The following is a 23494-nucleotide window of genomic DNA, read 5'->3' as shown; positions in this document are numbered from 1 at the left end:
TTCCGCAAGCAACGACGCGTCAGCCAACCCCGAACTACGGGTCCCGATGGACTCCGCGCCGCGCGTCACGCCGTCAGCTTCAGCCAATCGGCTTCGGACAAGTAGGAGGGGGAGACGTAGAGGCAGACAAGATGGCGGCGGCGGCTGCACAGGGCGGGAGAACTGGAGGTGGCGGAGGCAGTAGTGGGGCTGGCGGTGGCTCAAGCTGTGCGACAGGCAGTAGCCGCAGCGGGTTGTTGGATAAGGTGAGGAGCCGGTTCTTAGGAACAGTCGAGGCCTGGGGAGGCCCGGGGGGCGGCGAGCGCACCTTCTCATCCCCGCCCCCGTTTTCTTCTGCGGCTTTTTGGGGGAAGGGGGGCCTCGTCTTGCCCACCCTGGGAACCCTCCGGGCGCTGGTAGCCCGCTCTCCACACCTCAAACCCAGGCTCTGTCCTCTTCAGGTCTTCTTTCCTTCTCGGGAGTGTGCCTGGTCCTCAACGCCAGCCGCCACAGCTTTAGGGTAATTTGATTATTCCCACATTTCAGTGCAGCCTTCGTTTTTCCTCGGTGGTGCTGGGGGCCACTGCTGAATGTGTCCATTTCACCGACCGGGAAAACTGAAGCCGGAAGGAATGAAAGCAACCACTTGAAGTCAGTAGTCCCCAAACTCCGAACCACGACCACCACACTTGCATGCTGCTGCAGATTCCAGAGTGCTCTTTGGCCTTTTGTTTGCTGAAGTTTCTAGGTGTTTTATCACGATACCCTGGATATTGAACTTATTTGAGTGTTGACTTCCCCTACCGGATTGACAGGAAACCTTTAAGATTTATCTTTTTCCTCTCGACTTCTTTACCCTCCCCCGTCTTTTTCCGCTCCTACCTGCCACCAGGTGCACTGGTGAATCGAATTTATGAGCTTGCTGCCTGCTCTCCCTTGCCTGTTACCCCATCCGCCCGTGCTTTTTTTTTTTTTTTTTTTTTTTTTAATTGCATTCCTAGCCACAAGGGCCTGAAGGAAAACTCTCCTCCTGGGTTGGCCCTTCTTGCCCTTTACATAGCATCTTGGAAGAAACAACTGCATGGAGATCTGAGTCCTAGTACTGGTTCTGCCTTTAATTAGCTGTGTGACCTTGAAATATACTTGTTCTCCTTATGTCTGTTTCCTCATCTGTAAAGTGAGGGACTTAACCTTAATGTACCCTAAGGTCCTTTGTAGTTATCTCATTGTAGGGCCCTGGGCCAGTTTGATGAGAAATGTTAAGCATGGGGTCTTTATTATAGGAAAGAGGATTTTTTACTTCAGTTGGAAACAGCTTTTAGGCTTCTCTCTATCTAACACATGGTAGGTGCTTAAGAAATGAATTTGTAATCATATTGAGGACTTCAGATCTAGATCTTTTTGCTTTCTTTTTGGGTCATTGGTTTTGAATTACGTGGTTCTCAGACTCTTAACCCTTCTTAAGAGACGAGAACATGTTCTGGTGGTTGGGATGATAAATTGCTCCAAGAAATTTGAAACTATTGGGAATTAATGGCCATTTTCCTACGTAAATCCTGTCTTCCTGCTGGGTGAGTGCCCTGCAGCCTGTGCTCGTCCTATCCCTTTGACTGCTCCTGCTTTTTGCTCCACTTGGATTCTCACCAGCAAACATTAAGCATGGGCATTCTGCTAAGGCAGTGGTTACTGAAAAGTGTATGGCATCATTGTGGTAATGAAAGAACCTGGATTTGAGCATCATAAGATCTAGCCTTTGAAGTAGCTCTGCTGCTTTCAAACTGTATGAAGACCAGCAGGTCAGTTAACCTCGCTAAACGTTCCCGTCTTCATCTGAAATATTGTGGTTTTTGGGACAATCAGATGAGGTGATATACATGAATGATCTCTGTAACCTGTAGTGTCTAATACAAGTGTGTGATGGCAGAGGAAAAAATCAAGAATCCTACTGTCAGAAAGTACTCAGTATAGCTGAGTGTAGGACATGGGATACCCAAAATATTAAACATAAAAGTATTTGGTGTATTCAAATGTGTACTTTGTATAGAAGTTCAAATGAGAGAGAGAATGATTGTTGAGATGTGGTTGATAAGGGGGTGAGGGCCCTAGGGGAGGACCTTGTGTCTGAGAGTAGAGTTGGGACCTTATTTTGGGGGAGAGAGAGGCAAGACATACCAGGTAAGGATGTCCTTGAGCAAAGGTACACAGATGGTGCCTGATGTTTCTCAGGTAGTGAGTTCACCGGACTGTTCTCTAAGAGACCTGTAGTGACAAGCAGGTAGAATCAGATTGAGGAGGGCATGGATTGCTTGAAATAGGAGCAGGAAGCTGTTGAAGGTTTTGAGACTATGTAAAGCTATTTTAGGAAAATTATTCAGATAGTTTGGATTGGTAGAAATTAGAAGACTTCCAATAAGGCTTTATAGTATAGATACCATACCGGTGTATAAGGTTTAGTGTAACCCCTTTAGTTTGAATTCTAGTGCAGCATATTAAAAGCTACTTGGTCTTGGATTAGTTACATAAGTAACGTGAACCTGAATTTCCTTATGTAAACAGTGTGGATGCCCATATGTATTATAGGCTTCTTGTAAACATTAAGTTGTGTATTATTGGTAAAGGTTCTTCGTAAAGAGCTATAAAAATAGAATGACAAGGTGACGAGAACCCCAACTTGAGTAGCAGAAATAGATAAAAAGTCTCACAAAGGAGCACTTAGCAGAATTAACAGAGAAGTGAGGGTCAGAGGAGAGAGAAAATAAGTTAAGAGCTGTTTAGGTACTTTTTCTTGGAAAACTTCACCTCAGCCTTACGTTGAGTTGTTCCCTGTCTGAATTCTCTAGCATTTATTGCACACGGGAATTAAACTGTTACTTAATATGACGTACTGTCTTGTCTACCAATTTGTATTTGTCTGGTTTCCTGTGAGAGGTCCTTAAAGTTCTCTATAGAAATCAGCACAGAATAAATACTTGCAGCATTGAATTTAGCAGAGAAAAAACTTAAGATCTGCCACCTCAGTCTTCATGAACTGCCTAGAGGATGATGCCCCTAATTGTCTGAAGACTGAGGGTACTGTGGAAGAGAGCATGGGAAAAAAATGTTATCCTCAGTGGAGGAGAATCTGAGTGAACAGAGAAGCTTTTGCTCTGTAAGAGTGAGAGGCTGTTCAACCTTACAATCTCTTTAATTTGATTGTTCTCGATTTTTTGGAGGGTGGTTATTTTATTTCCTGCAGCTGTAGTTTCACTTGCCAGTAAGGAAATGTAATAAAGAGATGCAAATGTGCTTCTAGCTTTCCCTAAGCAGATGTGAATTTCAGCTAGTATGAAACTGACTTTAAGAACAAAGCAATTCTAGTTTTCTGATCTTAAAATAGGTATGCAGCGGTAATTTTCCAGCCTCCATCACAGAATAACTTAGATCACTGCAGTAGATTATTTTGTGCAAAATACATCAAAAAACATTTTGTTCTTCATAGCAGGCTATAAAGAAAAATTGCTTGCTTAATTTGTTTTGGCTGTCAAAATTGATATGGTATTAAACCATGCTTTCCAGAAGCTTTATCCAAATGCTTTTAACCTCATACCTGGATTTCTGTCTCCTGGCTGGATTTGTTTTGGCTATTAAAATGTGGTCTTAAACCATGCTTTCTAGAGGCTATATCCAGACCCTTTTAACCTTATACCTGTATTTCTGTCTCTTGGCTGGACTGTCCGCCTTTCCTGTCTTAGTAGTTGAGAACACAGGCTCTGGAGCCAGCCTGTCTGGCTGGCTTTGAATCATGGCTCTGCCTCTTACCAGGGTTATGTTCTTGGGCAAGTTAATAAATCTCTTTGTATCTCAGTTTTCTCATCCATAAAGTGGGGGAAATAATAGTATTTACCTTAAAAGATGCTGTCTGGCACATAGTAAATACTCAACAAAATATATATAGCTACTGCTAACTAGCTGGTTACTCTGGGCTTCAGCTTCCTTACGTAAATATTTTTCATAACATGATATGAAGACTGTCCGTATCAGACTCCTTTGGGGATTTAGTTAAAAATACAGATGTATGGACCTCACCTCAGACCTGAATCAGGTTCTCTAAAGGTGGGGCCTGGATATCTGCATGTTTTTACACATAGCTATTTATTTATTCCCTCTGCTTTTTTTTTTTTTTTTTTTTGCTGAGGAAGATTAGCCCTGAGCTAACATCTGTTGCCAATCTTCCTCTTTTTATATGTCAGCTGCCACCACAGCGTGGCCACTGACAAGTGGTGTAGGTCTGCGCCTGGGGACTGAACCCTGGCCACCAAAGCAGAGTGTGCCAAACTTAACCACTAGGCCACCAGGGCTGACCCTATTCCTTCTACATTTTAACAGTTACTTCCAGGTTGAGAACTGTTGTCTTAGATGACTTTTTAAATCCCTTCTGGTTCTGATGTTTTAAGGGTTTTTTGTTTTGTTTTGATTTTTAACTATTCTGCTTAATCAATAGTGGTTTCTCTAAAATGTTTGTAATGAAGAGACCTTGAAGCTCGTCTGTTGTGTTCTCCTCATTTTATGGACATGGACACAGTTGGAGAGGGGAAGGTGAAGCAACTTGCCCAAGACCACACAGTGAGTTAGTAGCAATTCTAGAACCTGGCTTCCCCAGTTCTTAATCCAGCACTCTTTCCTTACTTGGTACATTGTATTTCATACTGGAGCAGACCATGTGCTAGCTAATGTAGTAGTGGAAAGAGCCTCTCTTTTGAGGCTGCAAGACCTAGGCACAAGCATCACCCATCAACCATGTGTCCTGAGGTCATGTATCCTCTTTTACTCTCCTTGATGGTGTCTCAGCTTACTGGACTTCTGGGTGGTGTGCCTGTACCCTGATGCAGCTCTGACAGGAGGGACAATTTTATGACATTACAGTAATCGTGTGTGTTTGTGTTTAAAGGAACAAGATGCTGGCTTTTTAACATTGTTTTGCAAACTAAACTTTAGTAGCATCCCAAACTCATTATTTTTGACTTCATCAAAATTAAGAATGTTTTTGTGTCAAAGGACACTATCAAGAAAGTGAAGAGCCAGCCCTGATGGTCTAGTGGTTAAAGTTCGGCATGCTTTGCCTCAGTGGCCTGGATTCAGTTCCTGGTCATGGAACCACACCACTCATCTGTCAGTAGCCATGCTGTGGCGGTGGTTCACATAGAAGAACCAGAAGAACTTGTAACTGTATACAACTACATACTGGGGCTTTGGAGGGTTAGGGAAGGAAATAAAAAGGAGGAAGATTGGCAACAGATGTTTTAGCTTAGGGCGAATCTTCCCCTGCACAAAAAAAAGTGAAAAGACAGTCCACAGAATGAGAGAAAATATTTGCAAATCATATATCTGGTAAGGGTCTAGTATCTAGACTATGTAAAGAATCTTACAACTGTTTCCCCCTGGGTGCCTTCTCTTGGAAAACAGACATGACAGTTCAAACAGTTGCCCAAGCCCGAATTCTAGTAGAGTGGTCATCTCTGTCTTCTCTCTCTCGTGTTCCTTTTAACTAGTCTGTCAGTAAGTCCTGCCAGATCTACCTCATAAGTATTCCCCTTTCATCCCCTTGCTGCTGCTCTAATTCAGGCCTTGCATCTAAATCAGGCCCATCTGATGTATTTATCCCCAGTGTTACTCCCCTCCAGACCATCTGCTGGTTGCCACTAAAATGACTTTTTTTAAAAAACATAAATTTGATTGTGTTGTTCCCCTGCTTGAAATACTCTCCATTACTTGTCTCAGAATCAAGTCGAAGTCCCTTAGCCTAGTAAACAAGGCCATCTAGGATATGCTCCCTCTGTCATGCACTTCATCTCCTACTCCTTGTCCTCTTTGAAGCCTACATCCCCTTTCTAAACCGGGAAAGATCAAAGAAAGTAGAGAAAAAGTTTATTAGTTTTTCTTAGAGCCATGCTCAGTTCTTTCTAAATCAGAGTAGAGTCCTTCCACTGGCACCACTCACCTCTGGTCTCCTTCATCTCTTCAGTGTGAATTGAGGAGTCCTTTGAGTCTTACTGCCCAGTCGTCAAGGTAAGGACCCTTATGAAGCAGTCCAGCAAGGTCTTTATCACTGCATGACTTACTTTAATAACTTTATTACAGTTATTAAAAAAGAAGAAAATGGAAGTGTTCATTCTGTTATTTCATACTCAAGACAATTTTGTTTTGCTGGACATGCCTTTATGACCAAGGATTTTGTCCTTTTTTGACATCCTACTCCCTTAAAGCCGGAAGATGCATGGGGAACAGGAGAAGTCTGTAATTGCCAAATCAGTAAGGTCAGAAAATGCTTTTCTACATTGTTCATTGTTTACGCATTCTTCAGACCTGGATTGTGTTTAATATCCTTCCTAAGTCCTAGAGACCTTGATGCTGTACCTACAGTGAAATGTCTTTGTAGAACTTTTTATTATTCAGATTTGTGGCGGAGAATCATAACTGAAATGAGTTTTTGTAGTGTTCTATCAAAGCCGTCAAATTCATCTTTTCTCTGAGCTGGTTAGCTGTCCAGGTCTGGCAGAAGGGATGCTGGTTGGTAAAGTGTTTTAGCTCTTCTGTTGGTAGTGGCAAGGAAGTCAAGAATTTGAGAATTTATTGGTGATAAATACATTGTATGATTAAAAGAAACAATGAAAACAGCAGTAGCTCCAAGGAAAGCAAAAAGCTATGCGGGAAAGAAAAAGTAATTCGAGTATACTCCATGACTCATCTCGAAATAGCATTTATGGTCATAATGTAATCTCCGAATGATGATCTAGCCAAAAGTAACGTATGATATAAGACCAAATCAATATTGATCTACTACGACTGTCTTAAAAAGATGGTGGGGAGAGGCAGAAGAAACAAAGGTGAGTGTGACAGGGAGTAAAACAGCCGAATCCCATCTTTCATGGTGAGAAGTCAATAGATTTAGTGCCAGAAACTGAAAAATTAAGAAATAACAATATGAACTTTTTTGTTTTTGGAGGTGAATACCAAAAAATATCATCCAGAGGAGATGAAAGTAGAGTCTCTCTCTCAGGAGTGGGAAATGACAATAGCAAGGATCTTAAGGGGAAGCAGGGACTGCTATTTTTTCATAACTCCCAGAACTCTTACTCTTTAAACTGTGCATATATGACCTGGGTACAATATAATAATGACTAAATAAGTCAATACTTGTGATTGTTGATTGTACCCAACATACAGGTATCTATAACATGCAGGAGGGAATGAAGGGAAGAAGAGTTGTGTGTGCAGTTACAGCATCTGATATATCTTAATTGGCACTACTGTCGGTATCAGGGATCTCCAAGACCACTCCGTTCAGTGGTTCACTAGGAGGGCTCACAGGACTCAGCATGTCATCATACTCATGGGTAAGATTTATTACAGCAAAAGCATACAAAGCAAAATCAGCAAAGGGAAAAGGTGCATAGGATGAAGTCTGGAGGAAACCAAGTGCAAGATTCCAAGAGTCTTCTCCTGGTGGAATCCCATAGGATATGCTTAATTCCTCCAGCAACTATATGATGTGACAATGCATGTGAAGTGGTGTCTGCCAGGGAAGCACATTAGAAATTTAGTGCCCAAGTTTTTTAGTGGGGACTGGTTAAGTAGGCACCCTCTGCCTAGCCCGAGCCAAAATTTCACACTCCTAGAAAGAAAATAGGTGTTTGGCATAAATCACATTGTTTATACAAACAGTTTAGGCACAGTGAGCCACTGTTGTCTCTTAGGGGAAGATTTGTATCAGTGTAGGAAACTGTTTACCACCCAGCTTCCAAGATGCCAGCCAAGGGCCATCCTTTTAAGCACGCCTTTCTAAGGATGGCAGTCTCAGGCCTATATTAACTCTTTTCTGCACAGAGCCTTTCTTCGTAATTGATCCTGTGAGGTCCCACATGAAAGAAACCAACTTTACTTTGTCTTTTTATTATTATTTTTTAACTACAAAAGGAAAGCAATTTGCACTTAGGATTGCGGAAGATAAGAGTGAGTATTTTAGAAGATAAGAGTTTCTAAAATACTCTGAATAGCAGTAGAAGGAACATGAAAAGTAGCATACATTTTAGTTGATGAGCAGTTTTTGAGAATGATGGAAAATAAATCAGAAAAATAAGCACTTAGCATTCACTTCTTGCCCTTTTTCCAGATATGTGTCTGTACTAAGGCAGAGATGCTATTTGCTTTGAGATAGGCTAAGGTTTTTCATGCACTCAAAATGTATGATGCTCCGATCTCTTCAGAAATCAAATTATAAGCTTTCTTGTGATTCATAGAATTCACTGGAGATGTTTCTGTTCTGCGTACTGAAGATTGCTTCGAGGTACCAGACAGTGGAGTTAGAACAGAGGCTATTTAAGCACATCCTATAATGGCTGCTTCTGCATTTTATCCCCCAAAATTGCCAAGAAATTATCCTCTGAATTGTAGAGGCAAGTTTCTTTTCTGTGATGCACTGCAGGGCGAGTGGTGTGTGGCTGAGTTTCTGTGAGAACATGATTTTTCTTTTTGGAGTGACCCAAAATTTTCTTAATAACTTTGTTTCACAAATAATTCAAATTCTCTGGTGGATTCTGGCTGTACAAGATCTTTCTTTTGCTTGCTGTTATCAAAATGAGGTTTACTTAACTAAATGTAAATGAGCTATTTAGCTAGAAAGCCTGTTAATTTTTTCTTGGTTCAATTTGTATGTTTAAAATTAAGTGTCATGTTTGATTTGTAGGCTGGCTGGCTGTGAGAATCAGTATTACAACATGCTGCCACAAGTAATTTTCTCAAAGAAAATTATTTTTTTAATGAGACACCAAAAGGAGAAAATCTTGACTAACATTTAATTACTTGATATATGGCTGTTTTAGTTCATATTTTTTCTTCCAACGAACTTCACAGAACAGTTTTTCTTTTTTGTGTAATAGCATATAGAATTACAGTAAAGAAAAAATCAAGTTAAATGGCCGGCCTTGTGGCATAGTAGTTAAGTTCACGTGCTCCACTTTGGCGCCCCAGGGTTCATGGGTTTGGATCCCAGATGCAGACCTACATACCACTTATCAAGCCATGCTGTGGTGGTGTCCCACATACAAAATGAGGAAGATTGGCACAGATGTTAGCTCAAGGCCAATCTTGCTCACCAAAAAAAGAAAAAAAGGGAAAAAATCAAGTTTGATGAATTATATTTCTACATTCCTTTAAAATCTTCTCAGTTACTTTTTGCAAATGTTTGTTCCATACATGCATGCAGTATCTCTGAACTTGTGCTCAATCAGAAAGATAAATATGAAGTTCTCTTCTCTGTTCTTCAGTAAAATCTATTCTAAGGCCAAATGAATTTTGACTTACTTGCTAGTCTGTAAATTTTATGAAATATTATTTGTTCACTTGAGCTAACAAATTAAGAGTTGGACATTATGATCTTTAAAAGACAGGTTTATCAGGTTATTTATAGCACCGTATTCCACTTAAGCTATGTTCACATAATCACTTGCATTTGAGAAAGTTTTTACTATATAATACATTCACATGGTTAAAAATTAAAAAGGCCTGCATTGAGAAGTCTCACTCCCATCCATGTCCCTTTGCCTTCTCAGGATATCTGGGTTTACCATAGCTTGTTCAACCAGCCCCCTATCAATGAGCACTTGAGTTACTTTTTACTTTTGTAAATGCTGCTGCAGTAAGTAGCCTTGTATTTTATTTCATGTGTGTGCAGATAGGGAAAAATTCCCAGAAGAGGGAAGTGGGATCCAAGGTGCTAGATTGTCTCCTGTAGATATTGTACCATTTTGAACTTCTACCAACAATGTGTGAGAGAATCACTTCCCTCTGACGAGCACAGTGTTTGGTAACCTGTCTAAACCTCTGTAGAGGAGGGAAATTGAAGCAGGGTTTGTCCAGAGTCACATAACTCAGTGGTAGTAGACTTGGTTTTTAATTCAAAATGTTCTTTCCAACAGACTACACTGGATTTGCTGTTTCCTTGTATTTAAGACATGCTGGTAAAATAATAAAATTTTTAGCTGTCAAAGATGTATTAAAGAAGACCTTTCTCATTTTGTTAGTGTCTGAAAGTTCATGAACGTCTTATTTTATGAGTTTTATGGTCACAGAATGAAAGGATGAAAAGTGGAGTTCTTTTCTGTACCCATGTTTCGGTAAAACAAGGATGGGCTATGTGAATTCACATCGTACTCTTTGCAGCCCATAAAGTGTTCTGGTTTTGGGCTTGTAGATTTTGACTTCTCAACATGGAGACTGGCAACACATGAGTACCATGTGATTCTACTGACTTAGTTTCCCGCAACTTCATTTTTAAGTGTTTTGTTTTTTTAGCTGTGCAAAGTCAGAAGACAGAGAGTAAATGTTACCTCTACTGGAGGATGCTCTTAAGGAAGTAGTTCATTTTACTTTCAGTAAGATGCCATGTCTCCTGATGTACAGCTCTTCTGTTTGTTTTACAGTGGAAGATTGATGATAAGCCTGTGAAAATTGACAAATGGGATGGATCAGCTGTGAAGAATTCTTTGGATGATTCTGCCAAGAAGGTACTTTGTTGAGGAGTGGGGGTCTGTTAGCACATGTACGGCTGATGGCTCGTCTTCTGCAGGATCTTTTCTTCTGTGACTTGTAGAATGACCTTAGTTTTTAGTGTTAGGAATTCAGCCAGAAAGCAGTTCTAAAATCCTTACAGTATATGTAGGGGAACATGTATTAAAATACAGATGTTAGCTACCTCAAGCTCCTCCTCAAATTCTCTAATTTTTGAATTCCAGAAAGCTGGTAATCTATTGTTTTGGAGGTTAATTAGCCTAGAGCCAAGAAGATTGAGGGACTAGAAGACATTCTCCATGATTGGTCATCTCTCCATTTAAAAAGGAAAAGAAAATTTTAGCTTCATCCTAGGGGAAAAGTTGAGGATTTAAAAAAAAATGTATGAGAAATTGATGAACTTTTTCTCTGGGATCCATTGTAAATAGCTTGAATCTTTTTTTTTGCTTAGACTGGTAAAATCTTAATTGGAGAGAACTACTTGGTAATTTATATAATTCTTTTTTTTTTCTTGTGAGGAAGATTAGTGGTGAGCTAACATCTCTCCCAGTCTTCCCTTATTTTGTATGTGGAACACTGCCACAGCGTGGCTTGATGAGCAGTGTGTAGGTGCATGCCCAGGATCCAAACCTGTGAATGCTGGACTGCCAAAGCAGAGCATGCGAACTTAACCACTACACCACTTAGCGTGCCCCCATATATGATCCTTAACGTAACTTTTATCTTGGAAATTTAGAGTAAAAGCAGGTACTAGCAAGGAAGCATTCCTGTTAGCTTGATTCCTTGTTCTTTTCACTAGGTACTTCTGGAAAAGTACAAGTATGTGGAGAATTTTGGTCTCATTGACGGTCGCCTCACCATCTGTACCATCTCCTGTTTCTTTGCCATAGTGGCTTTGATTTGGGATTATATGCACCCCTTTCCAGAGTCCAAGCCTGTTTTGGCTTTGTGTGTCATATCATATCCTTTATTTATGCTCAGGTTTGTTTTCTAGTGATTATTTTTAAAAATCTCTACTGATACTTCTCCCTGCTCCCTACGAAAAAACAAACCTTGATTCTGGGGCCTGCTAATGTTAGAATTGAACATTATGAGCTCTGGGCATCTGTAAATTATGTGGTAATTATTAATGATATTTTAGATTTAATATGGTTATTTTCTCTTTAATTCTGTGTAGTTATTAATATAGAGGTTATTATAATCCAAGTGTGAGCACCTGATAGCAAAATACACAGTAATAGTGAGACCCAGCTCTGCTTATTTCTAGTCCAGAACTTTTCCCATTAGACCAGGTTGCTTCAAGCTGCTCATTCCAGGATATTAGGAAAGGATCCAATTTTGGAGGTTGAGATCTCTGTTAGGTTTTCTTGAGGCTGAGGGGTTGGACTGGGAGTTACTGAGCATGAGCTGTAGATGTGGCTTGTGTAACTTTCGAATTAAGAACCTGTTCTGGAGCTAGAGAACCTGGGTGTAAAATCCAAAGTGTTTTGTCATCTTGTGCTAATAAGAACTGAACTTTTTTGAGACTATCTGAATGCTGCTCGTTTATAAATATGGGTAATACACACTCAGAATTATCATAAAGATTAAATGAGAGATTTTATGATGTGTTTGGTATATAATCAGCTCTCAAATGTTTCATTTCCCCTCTTCTTTTTATGATAAATGTGGAATCATGTTTGTTACCTTCCCAGCTCTATTATTTCTCAAAAAGCTGAATACAAAGGACTTTTATTATACTGTTACTGTTATTACAAAAATTATACATGTTCATAGAAACAGTTTTCTTGCAGTTCCACTCCTTCCCCCCGAGTCAGTCCGTACATACTGCACTTTTCTTTTTAACTTAAAAGATATATTGGATGTCTTTTTATGTTAGAATATACAGGGCTATCTCATTCTTAATAGCCACATAATATTATTGAGTGTCTCCTATGTGCCAGCACTGTACTAGTGGTTTAAAACAAATTATTTTGGTAAGAGGTTTATTTTTCTTAATAATTTTTCTCATTACCTGAAATATTTCTAAAAACTCTCCTTTGGGGACTTTTCCACAGAGGCAGTTAGCAAGCCATTTAATAAAGGAGATCCAAATTAAAAAATGACATTATCCAAATTGATCCCAAATCATGCTGTCCAGCATTGGTACCTTGATTCTTTTTAGTAATTAGATAGATCATCTCAGTATGAATTTTTCACTATTAAGGCAGTTCAAAATAATATGCTGTAGGTTCTGGAGACGGTTCCCAAAAGAGTTCCAAAGAGGTTTGAACAATAACAGCAACATAATTACACAATATGGCCTCCCAAGAGGGCTACCTTAACGGAATTTTATTTGTTAGCTTATTTGTTTAAAATAAAACAAGATCTTGCCATTTTTATAATCATGTTGGTTATTAATAGTAATGACTACCATTAGAAATATCTTTGTACTAGACACTAAATATGTGTATGTATGTATATACCATCTCTAAATCTCATGACAATTCTAAAAAGTTAGTAGTATGCCCATTTTAGAGGTGATGATATTAAGCCTTAGGGAAGGAAGTAATTTGTCAAGGTTACTTTGGTTAAAAGCCAGAATTCAAATCTAGGACTGCCTCACTCCAGAGTCCATACACTTTGCAGTATACTTGCCTGCCTCTGTCTCTAAATTTTTATAGAGTTTAACTGACACGGTGTACACAAAGCTCTTATGCCAGTTTCTGGCACACAGTAGGTACTCAAATATGATAGTTAATACTATCAAAAACTGAATATAGTAATAAGCCTGTATGCATGTAGGTAGTAATTATTCTTATAATAAACTAGTTTGAAGTCACTTTTCTTCTCTTTTAATGAGTCTTGAAATTGGTTAAGCATGGTCAAGTCCACTGTGATCATTAGTTTTGTATTTTATAGAAAAATAAGCACAAATCTTGACAAACTAGGTGACTGGGTCTTTCCTATGTGTTATCTTTGAACAGGAGAGATGAGAGCTCGTTTATGCCCTGTACCTTTTTCCTCATCTTCATTTTTGAGGTGTTCTTTGAAGAATTAACCAGAGAGAGTCTTGCTTCTCTTGGTACATAAACATAAGAATGAAAATGAAATAGCCAAATTTTCAGTGTTTTTACAGTGAGTCAAAACTGCCTTCTCTAGGACTATCATTATGAAAGTTTTCGTAGCTCTTGCTTGTCAATTTGTGTTGTCTTTTGCCTGTATGTTTGTGTGTTTTACCCTTAACTTTATTTGAACCTATTTCGTGATGATGGGGATCCTGACCATTTATACCTCATATAAGGAGAAGAGCATCTTTCTTGTGGCCCACAGGAAAGATCCTACAGGAATGGATCCTGATGATATTTGGCAGCTGTCCTCCAGTCTCAAGAGGTATGCCTACCCTCACAGATTCTTAAATCCTGATACTGGGTTTTCTCTGGGTATTGAGTCATTATCAGCAACAGACTATTGTATGCCTATTCTATGCGGATCATAGTGCTCGTCATGTGAAATGAAGAAAGGAGTATGAATGATCTAGAAGGTTTTTCCTAGCATTGCACTTCCTGGATTGCATTATCACAGAAGTGCTCTGAGGATAAGCTGTGGGAGAAAGTTCTTTGATGGAAGAACGAAGAATAATTCTTTTTCCTTTTGGCCAATTAACTGAGCCAATTAGAGTGCAGAACTATGAAGGCCAAAGGTGTGAAATCTTTGTTATCTTTGAAGAACCCCTTTAGCTTCTATATCTTCTATGATCCTGACTTCACTCTGTGCAATTGGGAATCTCCGAAGCAATGTGCTGGGCAACTCAGAGAAGCACAGTTCAGTCTGTTTCTGACCAGCGGTGGGTATGACTTTGGGAACCTGACAGAGGTCTTTCTAGGATCCAGAATGGGGTTCAAATTCCAGCACCTCTGTTCCTGATTGTGTGACTTTGGTATATCACGTCAACTATTTGAGCTTTAGTAGGGTCAAAAATGACTTGTAGAGTTGTTGGGAAGATGAGATACCAGTTATAATAGCAAATGTCTGTTGAGCATTTACCATACAATGAGTATTATGCCAAGCGCATTATCTCATTTAAACCTTAGAACAACTCTTTTTATAGATTAGAACACAGGCCCAAAGGGTTTACTTAATTCTTCATACAGCCTCAAAATGAATTCCAGCAGGTATTCCAGCCCATGCCTGAGCCCAGAACTCATGCTCTTAGTTGCTATCCTAAAAACACGTGGTATAGTTCCTAGCGTGTAGGCTCTGAAATTAGAAGTACAATTATTCACATACATGTAGGTGAGTATAGCATCAGCGCCAAACAGCTTCTCTCATTACCGACTTGTGGAGATGCCTGTGAGGAGGAGCAGACCTTCATTCCGATGTTGCAGCCGAGTTCTTGTCTCCTCCTGGCAGGGCTCCTAGGTGCCCTCCTGGCCTAGCCATCGTAAATCTACACCCTGTGCCAGGCTACTGAAGCAGAGTTGCAGAATCTAGACCCTGGCAGCATCTTGATTTCATTATTTTCATTCTGACTTATTATTTTTTTTGACAGCTTTATTGGGAGAGAGTTTACATACCACACACTTCACCCATTTAAAGTGTACAGTTCAGTGGTTTCTGGCGTGTTTACAGATGTTTGTAGCGCTCACCACAGTCAACTTTAGAACATTTTCATCACTTCAAAAAGAAGCCCTCTACCCTTTAGCTGTCATCTCCCTATGCCCGCAACTCCCCAGCCTTAAATAACCACTAAGCTACTTTCTGTCTCTATAGATTTCCTTGTTCTAGGTATTTCCTATGAATGGAATCATGTAGTATGTGATTTTTTGTGACTGGCTTCTTTCCCTTAGCATAATGTTTTCAAAGTTTATCCATGGTGTAGCATGTATCAATATTTCATTCTTTTTTATGTTGATTGTTTCTGTTGCGTGGATACACAACATTTTGCTTATCCGTTTATTAGTTGATGGACATTCGAGTTGTTTCCACCTTTTGGCTGTTATGAATAATGCTGCTGTAAACATCATGTACAAGTTTTTGTGTGGATGTAACGTTTTCATTTCTCAGGTAATATACCTAGGAGAGGAATGGTTGGATCATATGGTAACTTTTTAATTGCTTGAGGAACTGCCAGATTGTTTTCCAAAACAGCTGCACCATTTTATAATCCCACTAGCAGTGTATGACTGTTCTGATTTTTCCACATTCCTTGCTGATTTTTACCAACTGACATATTGTTGGTACCTGTGGAGAGGAAATATACCACCTCTGTTCCTTCTCATTGCAGTTAAATATAGATGCACTTCTCTTTGCTTGAAGATAGCTCCTGACACATTGGCACTCTCTAACATAGCTCCTTTCAGAAGTCTTGGTGATTCAGTGTCCAAGTAGATGGTTATTCCAGTACTCTGGCCTCTCAGTTTTACTTCCTCTCCTCTGATTATCTTGTTTTCTACTGTGTCTTCAACACTTCCCTGGATATACCCTCGACCTTGCTGTTACTGATAACTAATTACCTTCAGTTTTAAGTATTCCACTGACCATTGCTTCCTTTTTTCCTAGTTTCTCTCCTGCTTATTCTCTTGTCCTAACAGTTCTCCAGCCCCAGTGGCATCTGTAATCCACTGAGAATGCCACCTGTTCACAGTCCCTCTGCCCCTCACTTCCTCCTCACCCAAGTTAGATTTCATGGCACTTCTGTAGTCCAGTTACTACTCTCACTGTCCTAGAGGATCTTTCATGCCTTCTCTATCCTCAAACCTCCTGCCCTCCTCCTCCACCTTTACTCTCAGCTGCTTTTGTTGCTGAGAAGATAGAAGCAATCAGAAGTCTCCCATCACTCCCTACTGCAGTGCTCATCATATTCTGCCTGCTTTCTGAGTTCCTGTCCAAAGCCTCCTCTCCATTTGTCCACTGGATTCTATCCCTTCTCATTTATTTGATATTTCCCTTTCTTTCTGGCATACAACATGGTGTGATTTCTCCCAACTAAAAAAACTTTCTTTCCCCTTATTCTCTGTGCACAGTGTTCCCATTCTCTGCCCCTCTTTTCTTCCATTATCTCATGGATCTGTTCTTGTCTTCACTTCTCTTTCCCCATCGTACTTCACCTGTCAGCAACATTTGACACTGGATCACTCTCTCCTTATACTTTTTTTTTAAAACTAGACTTCTAGGATACCATAATCTTCTAATTTTCTTCTTACTTTAATGTCTGTTCCTTAGTCGCCTTTGTGATTCTTCCTTATTTCCTTTCTCTAAATTTGAAACGCACTAGTGCTTGTTTCCAGCACCTCTTCTCTATCCATATTCACTTGCTAGATGTAATCTTATCTGGACTTTCAAGACTTTAAATACCATCTATATGGTGAAGATCTCTAAGTCTGTATTTTTTTTTTATTGCGGATACGATAATTTACAACCTTGTGAAATTTCACTTGTACGTTATTATTTGTCAGTCATATTATAGGTACACCACTTCACCCTTTGTGCCCAACCTCCCCTCCCCGCTTCCCCTGGTAACCACTAATCTGTTCTCTTTGTCCACGTATTTGTTTATCTTCCACATATGAGTGGAGTCATACAGAGATTGTCTTTCTCTGTCTGGTCTAAGTCTGTATTTTTATCCTAGATCTCTACTCTGAACTCCAGGTATATCCCACCTTTCTGTTTGACATTGGATCCTAATAAGCACCTCAAAATTAACATGTCTAAAACCTAACTCTGCTGTCCCTCATCCAAGCCTGCTTTTCCTCATCTCAGTAAGTGACAACTCCATCCTTCTGAATACTCAGGCCAGAATTCTGAAATCATTTTGATTCCTGTGTCTCAGTCCTTCTAATAGTCTGTCAGCAAATCCTGTTGCTCTGCCTTCTAAATATATTCAGCCTGACCACTTACCATCTCCACTGCTACCGTCATCTGTCAATTAGGTACTGAAATAATGTCCTAATGGACCTCTGCAGCTGCTTTCCCTGCCCGTAGTCTGTTTCCAGTACAGCAGGCAGTGATCCTTTTAAAACATGAGGCAGATCAACTCAATCCTCTGCTCAAAACCCCCTCACTCAGTGCAAAAACTTAAAATCCTAAGATTTAAGTCCACACTTACCTATTCTCTGCACCCCACACACATATGCAAACACACCCTTCACCTCCTGTGACTCTCATCCTCTCCCACTCCATTCTGTTCCCATTAGCCTTTCTGTTCTCAGACATTCCAGGCATATTCTTGCCTCAGGGGCTTTGTGTTTGCTGTTTCCTCTGCCTGGAATATTCTGTTTCCAGATAGATTGTTCTCTTACCTTCTTTAGGGCTCTGCTCAAGCATCTGCTTAGGGAAGCCTTTCCTGCCTGCCATATTTAAAAGAACATCATATTTTTTATTTTATTGTTGGTTCCCTCACACACACTAAAATAAAAGTCCCAGAAGGCAGAGATTTGTCTGTTGTGTTCACTGCTGTATAGCCTACCTCTAAAACTGCCTGACATGTATAGTTGGGGCTGAATAAATATTTGTTGAATTAATGGGTAACTATTTCTAAAATGCATCAGATCACAACTCATCAAATCATGTCCTGCCATCAAAGCCACGGAACTGCCAGTAGAACTGGGCCCAAAAGTCCAAAAATTACTGGGATATCAGTTAGTAGCAGTTGGTCAGAGCTTGAGAGAAATTTTTGAGGTGTTAAAAATAGTTCAGGGACCTTCACTTCCTGGCTGTCCAGGTCAGGAGCACTGTAACTGGCTAGACAACAATTTATTGAGCTGTCATTGTTTTGAGCACTAGATGGTAGGCACTATTTTAACCATGACAGGGATCCTGAAAAGTAGGTGGTAGCTTTCTTATTTTAAACGTGCAGAAACAGGCTCAAGCAGCTGCTTCCTCTAAAGATAATACCAACCTGACGATCTACTGAATATACCCTAGTTAAATGGAAGCAGAAACGGGGCTGCGGCGGGGGGGACGGGACACGGCAGGAGTGTCAGCCTGCCAGAGATTGATATTACAAACCCTCTTGAATGGGTGGAAGTAGTAAAGGCATTCAGGATACTTCAGGGTATAGCTAAGGGATCTCTGGAGTTCATGTAGTAAAAGACATCCTTGGCCTGGGATCAGGGTAGAACTTGGAGGTAGATTTTTTTTTTTAAAGATTGGCATCTGAGCTAACATCTTTTGCCAGTCTTCTTTTTTTCTTCTTCTTCTTCTTCTCCTCCTCCCCAAAACCTCCCAGTACATAGCTCTATACTCTAGTTGTAGGTCCTTCTCATTGTGCTATGTGAGACGCCGCCTAAGCATGGCTTGATGAGCAGTGCCATGTCTGCGCCCAGGATCCGAATGGGTGAAACCCTGGGCCGCCGAAGCAGAGCGTGTGAACTTAACTGCTTGGCCATGGGGCCAGCCCCTGGAGCTAGATTGATTACCGAGTACAAGGACTGAGCAGTGTGGAATTGGGAAATATCTGAAAACAAGAGTTCTTCGTTTATTCCTAAAAATTTGATTCCCTACCAAGTGCCAGGCTAAGAATAGAAAACAAGGAAGACAATATCCTTGCCCTCAAGAATCCCTGAGTTTATTGAAGAACATAAATATATAAACATCATTTTAATAGGTAATTTCATTGACAGCATGGGAACCTATCATTAGACCTGGCATATGATAGGCGCTCAGCATTTGAGTTGACTGTTGATTCCCAGTGCTGTGGAAGACAAAGGACAGACATCTGACCCAGTTTGGGAGTTTTGGGGAAGACTTCCCCAGGAGAGTTTCTGCCCAAGTATAGAGTTAACAAATGGGAACTAAGTCAGGTGAGATTGAAGAGAAGTGTCTGCTAGGAAAACCCTTCTAGCATAACAAGTATGAAGTCCAGAGGTGAGAGAAGCTGGTCCACGTGGCTTAATAGTCTAGACAAGGTAAAGGAAGTGCACAGTAATTAAATCAGGGATGACGTGGCAAAGCCTACAAATCAGAACTTGTATCTTGCAGGCAGTTAGGAGCCCCTGGGATTTTTTTTTTTTTTTTTTTTTGAAAGAGTAGATCTGTGTGTTCCCTACATCACCAGTAGCCAGCTCAGTGTTGTCCTTTAAAAACATTTGGTGCTGTATTGTTACTGGTTGAATCTTTGTGTTTGATTTTTGATTTATTATCTTTGCTTAGGTTCGATGACAAATACACTCTGAAGCTGACCTTCATCAGTGGGAGAACAAAACAGCAGCGGGAAGCCGAGTTCACCAAGTCCATTGCTAAGTTTTTTGACCACAGCGGGACACTGGTCATGGATGCATATGAGCCTGAAATATCAAGGCTCCATGACAGTCTCGCCACAGAAAGAAAAATAAAGTAGCCAATTCTAAAAGCAGCCATCTTTCTGCAGGATCATGCGGAATTACTGAGTGAGGGGAAAAGAAACAGAGAACTTAAAATGGATAAAGTAAGAGATGTTCAAAATGTCCCTGTTTTGTCTTGAAATTTTAGTCCAATCTGGATAAATAGGATTTTCCAGCTCAGATATGAGAAGTTGTAGCTCTGATACCTAGCGGTAGCCTCCTTAGTCTGCTGATTGCGTTGTTTTGATTTGCTTTTCTGGGAAAGCATTTTTGCTAAAAGCTGTACAGACTTCCTCCTTCGTACCTAGCAGTACTTTATAATAGTATAGCTTTGTGCCATGCAGCATTTGAAGACTCAGTTTTTAAAATTAACCTGTTACTGACTTTATTGTGTTAATTCCTGTTTCAACAGCTGTTTCCCTTAATTCAGGATACAACTTCTTGTGTACAACTTTACTTCACACACCATTTTTGTGGGTGTGTATATATCTGACTTGGTGAGAATTGGGAACAAAAAAACACAGCTTTTTAATTTGTTTAAAACAGACCTTCTGCCTGTTACATTTTGTGCTCTTAACCAATTAAAGAAGCCAATGACATTTTTAGTTTTATATTGTCCGTGTTTTCCACTAGTATATCCCTGTTGATTTGTTTGTGCCCTTTATTAACTACCATTTTCTAAAATTTTTTTCAATAAAAGGAAAGAAGATGTGAAAAAATGGAGTCATAGTCTTGATGGAAGGAACAGAACAGCGAGTGTTGACAGTCTTACTACTGTCGGTTCCTTTCCTTTCTAGGCCGTTTTACTGGTCACAGGCTCCTGGGAACCTGGAGGTGAGGAACCGCTAGCACTGATAACAGCCATGGCGCTCAGTACTTACTTGGTGCCAGGTAGTGTTCCAAGTACTTTACGTGTGTTAACTCATTAGTGATCCCAACAGTCCCAAGAAGTAGGTACTGTTACTATCCCCATTTTACAGCTGAGGGAACTGCGGCGCACAAGTGGAATAATTTGTCACGCAGCTAGTGATGGAACTGGGATAGAGCCTGGGCAGTGTGGCTCTGGAGTTGTGAGCCGCATGTTTTCCAGTATTTTCCCACTGTGGTCAGAGAAGAACTGGGCACTTACCCAGATCCTGTGAGCTATGGGAATATTGTCCCCCTAGCCTCACAGAAGTACAGTTAACTGAGCCTAGTACCTAAAACTATATTCAGCTTATAAGAAATCACGCTTAGCCCCTTTTCCTCTTTGACTTGGGGATGTTGCCCCATGTAGCGCCACGCAGTAGGGGATTGTGGAACATCACTGAAGTTTTGGAGTCTGTACTCTTTATTCCTGTAAACCTTGGTAAATCATGTAATTCTCTGAGCTTCTAGTTTCCTCTTTTTTTTTTTTTTAGGTGATAATCCTATTCTGTCAGCAACTTGAAGCTTTTGACAGTGTGTAATCAGATAATCGTATTTTTATAGTGAAGGAGTTACTGTTAGACATAGGGGTCCCAAGGCTTGTGGATGTAGACAAGGAATAACCCTCTTCGAGATGACTCCTTGGAGTTCTTTCACACCATGTGTACCTTTTTCTTTACTTACAAACATGTAGCTTCACTTTTTTTTTTTTTTAACAAAAATTGAATTATGTTGAAATATGCTCTGTAGTTTTTTGAACTTAATATTTCTTAGGTAATTTCCCTGTCGGTATATATAGGTCAAATTCATTTTTAATAGTTGCATGATATCCCACAGTATAAATGTTTTAAATTTAACTATTTCTCTATCAGTAGATATTTTTGTTTGTTTCTAGTTTTTCGCTCTCCCAAGAAAGGAGTGAGTCTGGGAGAGAGGGGAAGAGAAGAGGTATGGGAGACAAGACACCTGGGTTGTTTCCAGCTTTATTCTAATTTGTGACCTTGGGCAAATTTCATTCCTTCTTTAGGACTAAGTGTCTGAACCTGACAAAGGCATTTAGATAATGTATCCTTTTGAGGTTATGAAGGCTCCTTACCCCCTAGAAATGCCCGCATACAAAATATTCCTTATGATTACAAAGAATATGAGTGGTATACTCTTTTAAATTTGCCCATAAACCCCAAATCTGGCATTTCTTAGGGTGCATGGATCTTTTACAGTTTTTCCCTGACTCCAGGAACCACTTGAGGCCGTATCTTTTTGCTGAAGAAGTGGGTTAGCAGCCCAGCCATGTTGCACTTGGTCATCCACCTCCCCCCAAACTCTGCTGCTTTGCACTTGTAGTATTTTAGGACAGTTTCCCATCAGTTGAACACGCTCAAGCCTCAGCCTGTCTGCGGTTTGTGAGGCTGCGGAGTGCCTCTGGCTGGCTGTTGACACTGCGTTGACTGAGTGGTCACTCCAGCCTGTTTTGAATGCTGCTGGGCTGCTCTTTACCCTCTTTAGTGGGTCTGCAGCACCCCTCCTGACGTTTTGTCACATTTTCCTCCTGGCTCTTAACTCCTCACACCTGCCCAGGATGAACTTATGTCTTCCAAAAAATATATAAGACTGCTGAGGAGAGTGGGGAAAGATAGTTAATGTTTTTCATTATTTGCAAATTTCAGCTGCTAATGTGTATTTGAGGTTCGGTGCTTTTTATATTTTTAGAAACAGTCTTTTTACTTCAGAACAACCTTAGGGAATGGAAGAAAATGCAGTTCCTTTGAATACACACAAGTTGTATTTTTCTCTGGATTCAAGTTTCTTCTTAGTTTAGAGGCCTTCCTCTTACCAACTCTCTACCTTATCTCCACCTGTCTAGACAGCCCCCTCTCTGCTGGAAACTTTGTCTCCCTGATGGAAATCATCTGGGAAAACTGCTAATATCACATTAATATTCTTTGTAGAATGTGTCCTGTCCCCCATGATAGCCTTTTATGTTATTAAATAGAATATTCTTAACAACCCAGCCTGAAAACACGTGTGCTCAGATGACTCCTAGAATGGTTGACAAGGATGCTTAATCTTTTTTTCGCTCTGGATCTTTTTGACAGTCTGGTGTTATATGTGGCCCCCTTCTCAGAATAATGTTTTAAATACATAAATACCTTATTGCTTGTTAATGAGGAGGAATTGGGGAGGTGGTTGCAGGCTCTGAGTACCAGGAAGCAGGTTCAAAGACAGTTTCTCAGAAGGTGCCCCAGTGGTTGTTCACTCTCCTCTGGGAAGGATCACCTCCTCACTAATCCAGCCATCAGCCTCACGTCCACCCCATTGTGACTACTGACGCTAGTATTCAACCTGGGTGGAAGAAGCTTCCTGCTCCTTTCAGGCAGCAGTTACAGAGACACACACCTACACAAGCATGAAAGGAGGGAAATTCCCCACTTCTATGGGCAGAAAACAGGTGAATCGTTAGAACTTTGGCTGGTCTGCTTGGGAGAAGAGGGATTCGGGTGCGTAACGCTTGTTAAGGAAGAATGGCAACTGTGGGGTTGTTTTACACACAACCCGGTCCCGCAGTCTATCATGCCAACCTTAGATCCATTCCGAGTCAATAGGAAAGGTCCCAGATTTTTTTGCAGTGTATCTTGGCTGCTGTAAGAGGGTTTGGCACATTGCGGGAAATTTCTCTATGGCAAACTCTTCTGGGAAACCACTGGTGAATATTGAATAGTATTCAGGCTCTTCATGCCCTGGATTTGGTTTATAATACTGTC

General features: G+C 40.4%; 1 protein-coding gene across 1 annotated transcript; it reads left to right on the top strand.

Annotated features, from left to right (window-relative positions):
* The first annotated feature begins 59 nt into the window (after window positions 1-59).
* Window positions 60-20425, top strand: SPCS2 (signal peptidase complex subunit 2). The gene is made up of 5 exons (XM_005612037.4): window positions 60-245; window positions 10437-10520; window positions 11324-11484; window positions 13762-13896; window positions 19657-20425. Exons 1-5 carry the CDS (start codon window positions 132-134, stop codon window positions 19841-19843), a joined length of 681 nt encoding a protein of 226 aa, XP_005612094.1. The 5' UTR covers window positions 60-131; the 3' UTR covers window positions 19844-20425.
* Window positions 20426-23494: the final 3069 nt, after the last annotated feature.

The sequence above is a fragment of the Equus caballus genome, chromosome 7 (assembly GCF_041296265.1).
Source record: "Equus caballus isolate H_3958 breed thoroughbred chromosome 7, TB-T2T, whole genome shotgun sequence".
Classification (NCBI taxonomy): Eukaryota; Metazoa; Chordata; class Mammalia; order Perissodactyla; family Equidae; genus Equus; species Equus caballus.
This window is presented reverse-complemented; position numbering and strand designations above follow the sequence as displayed.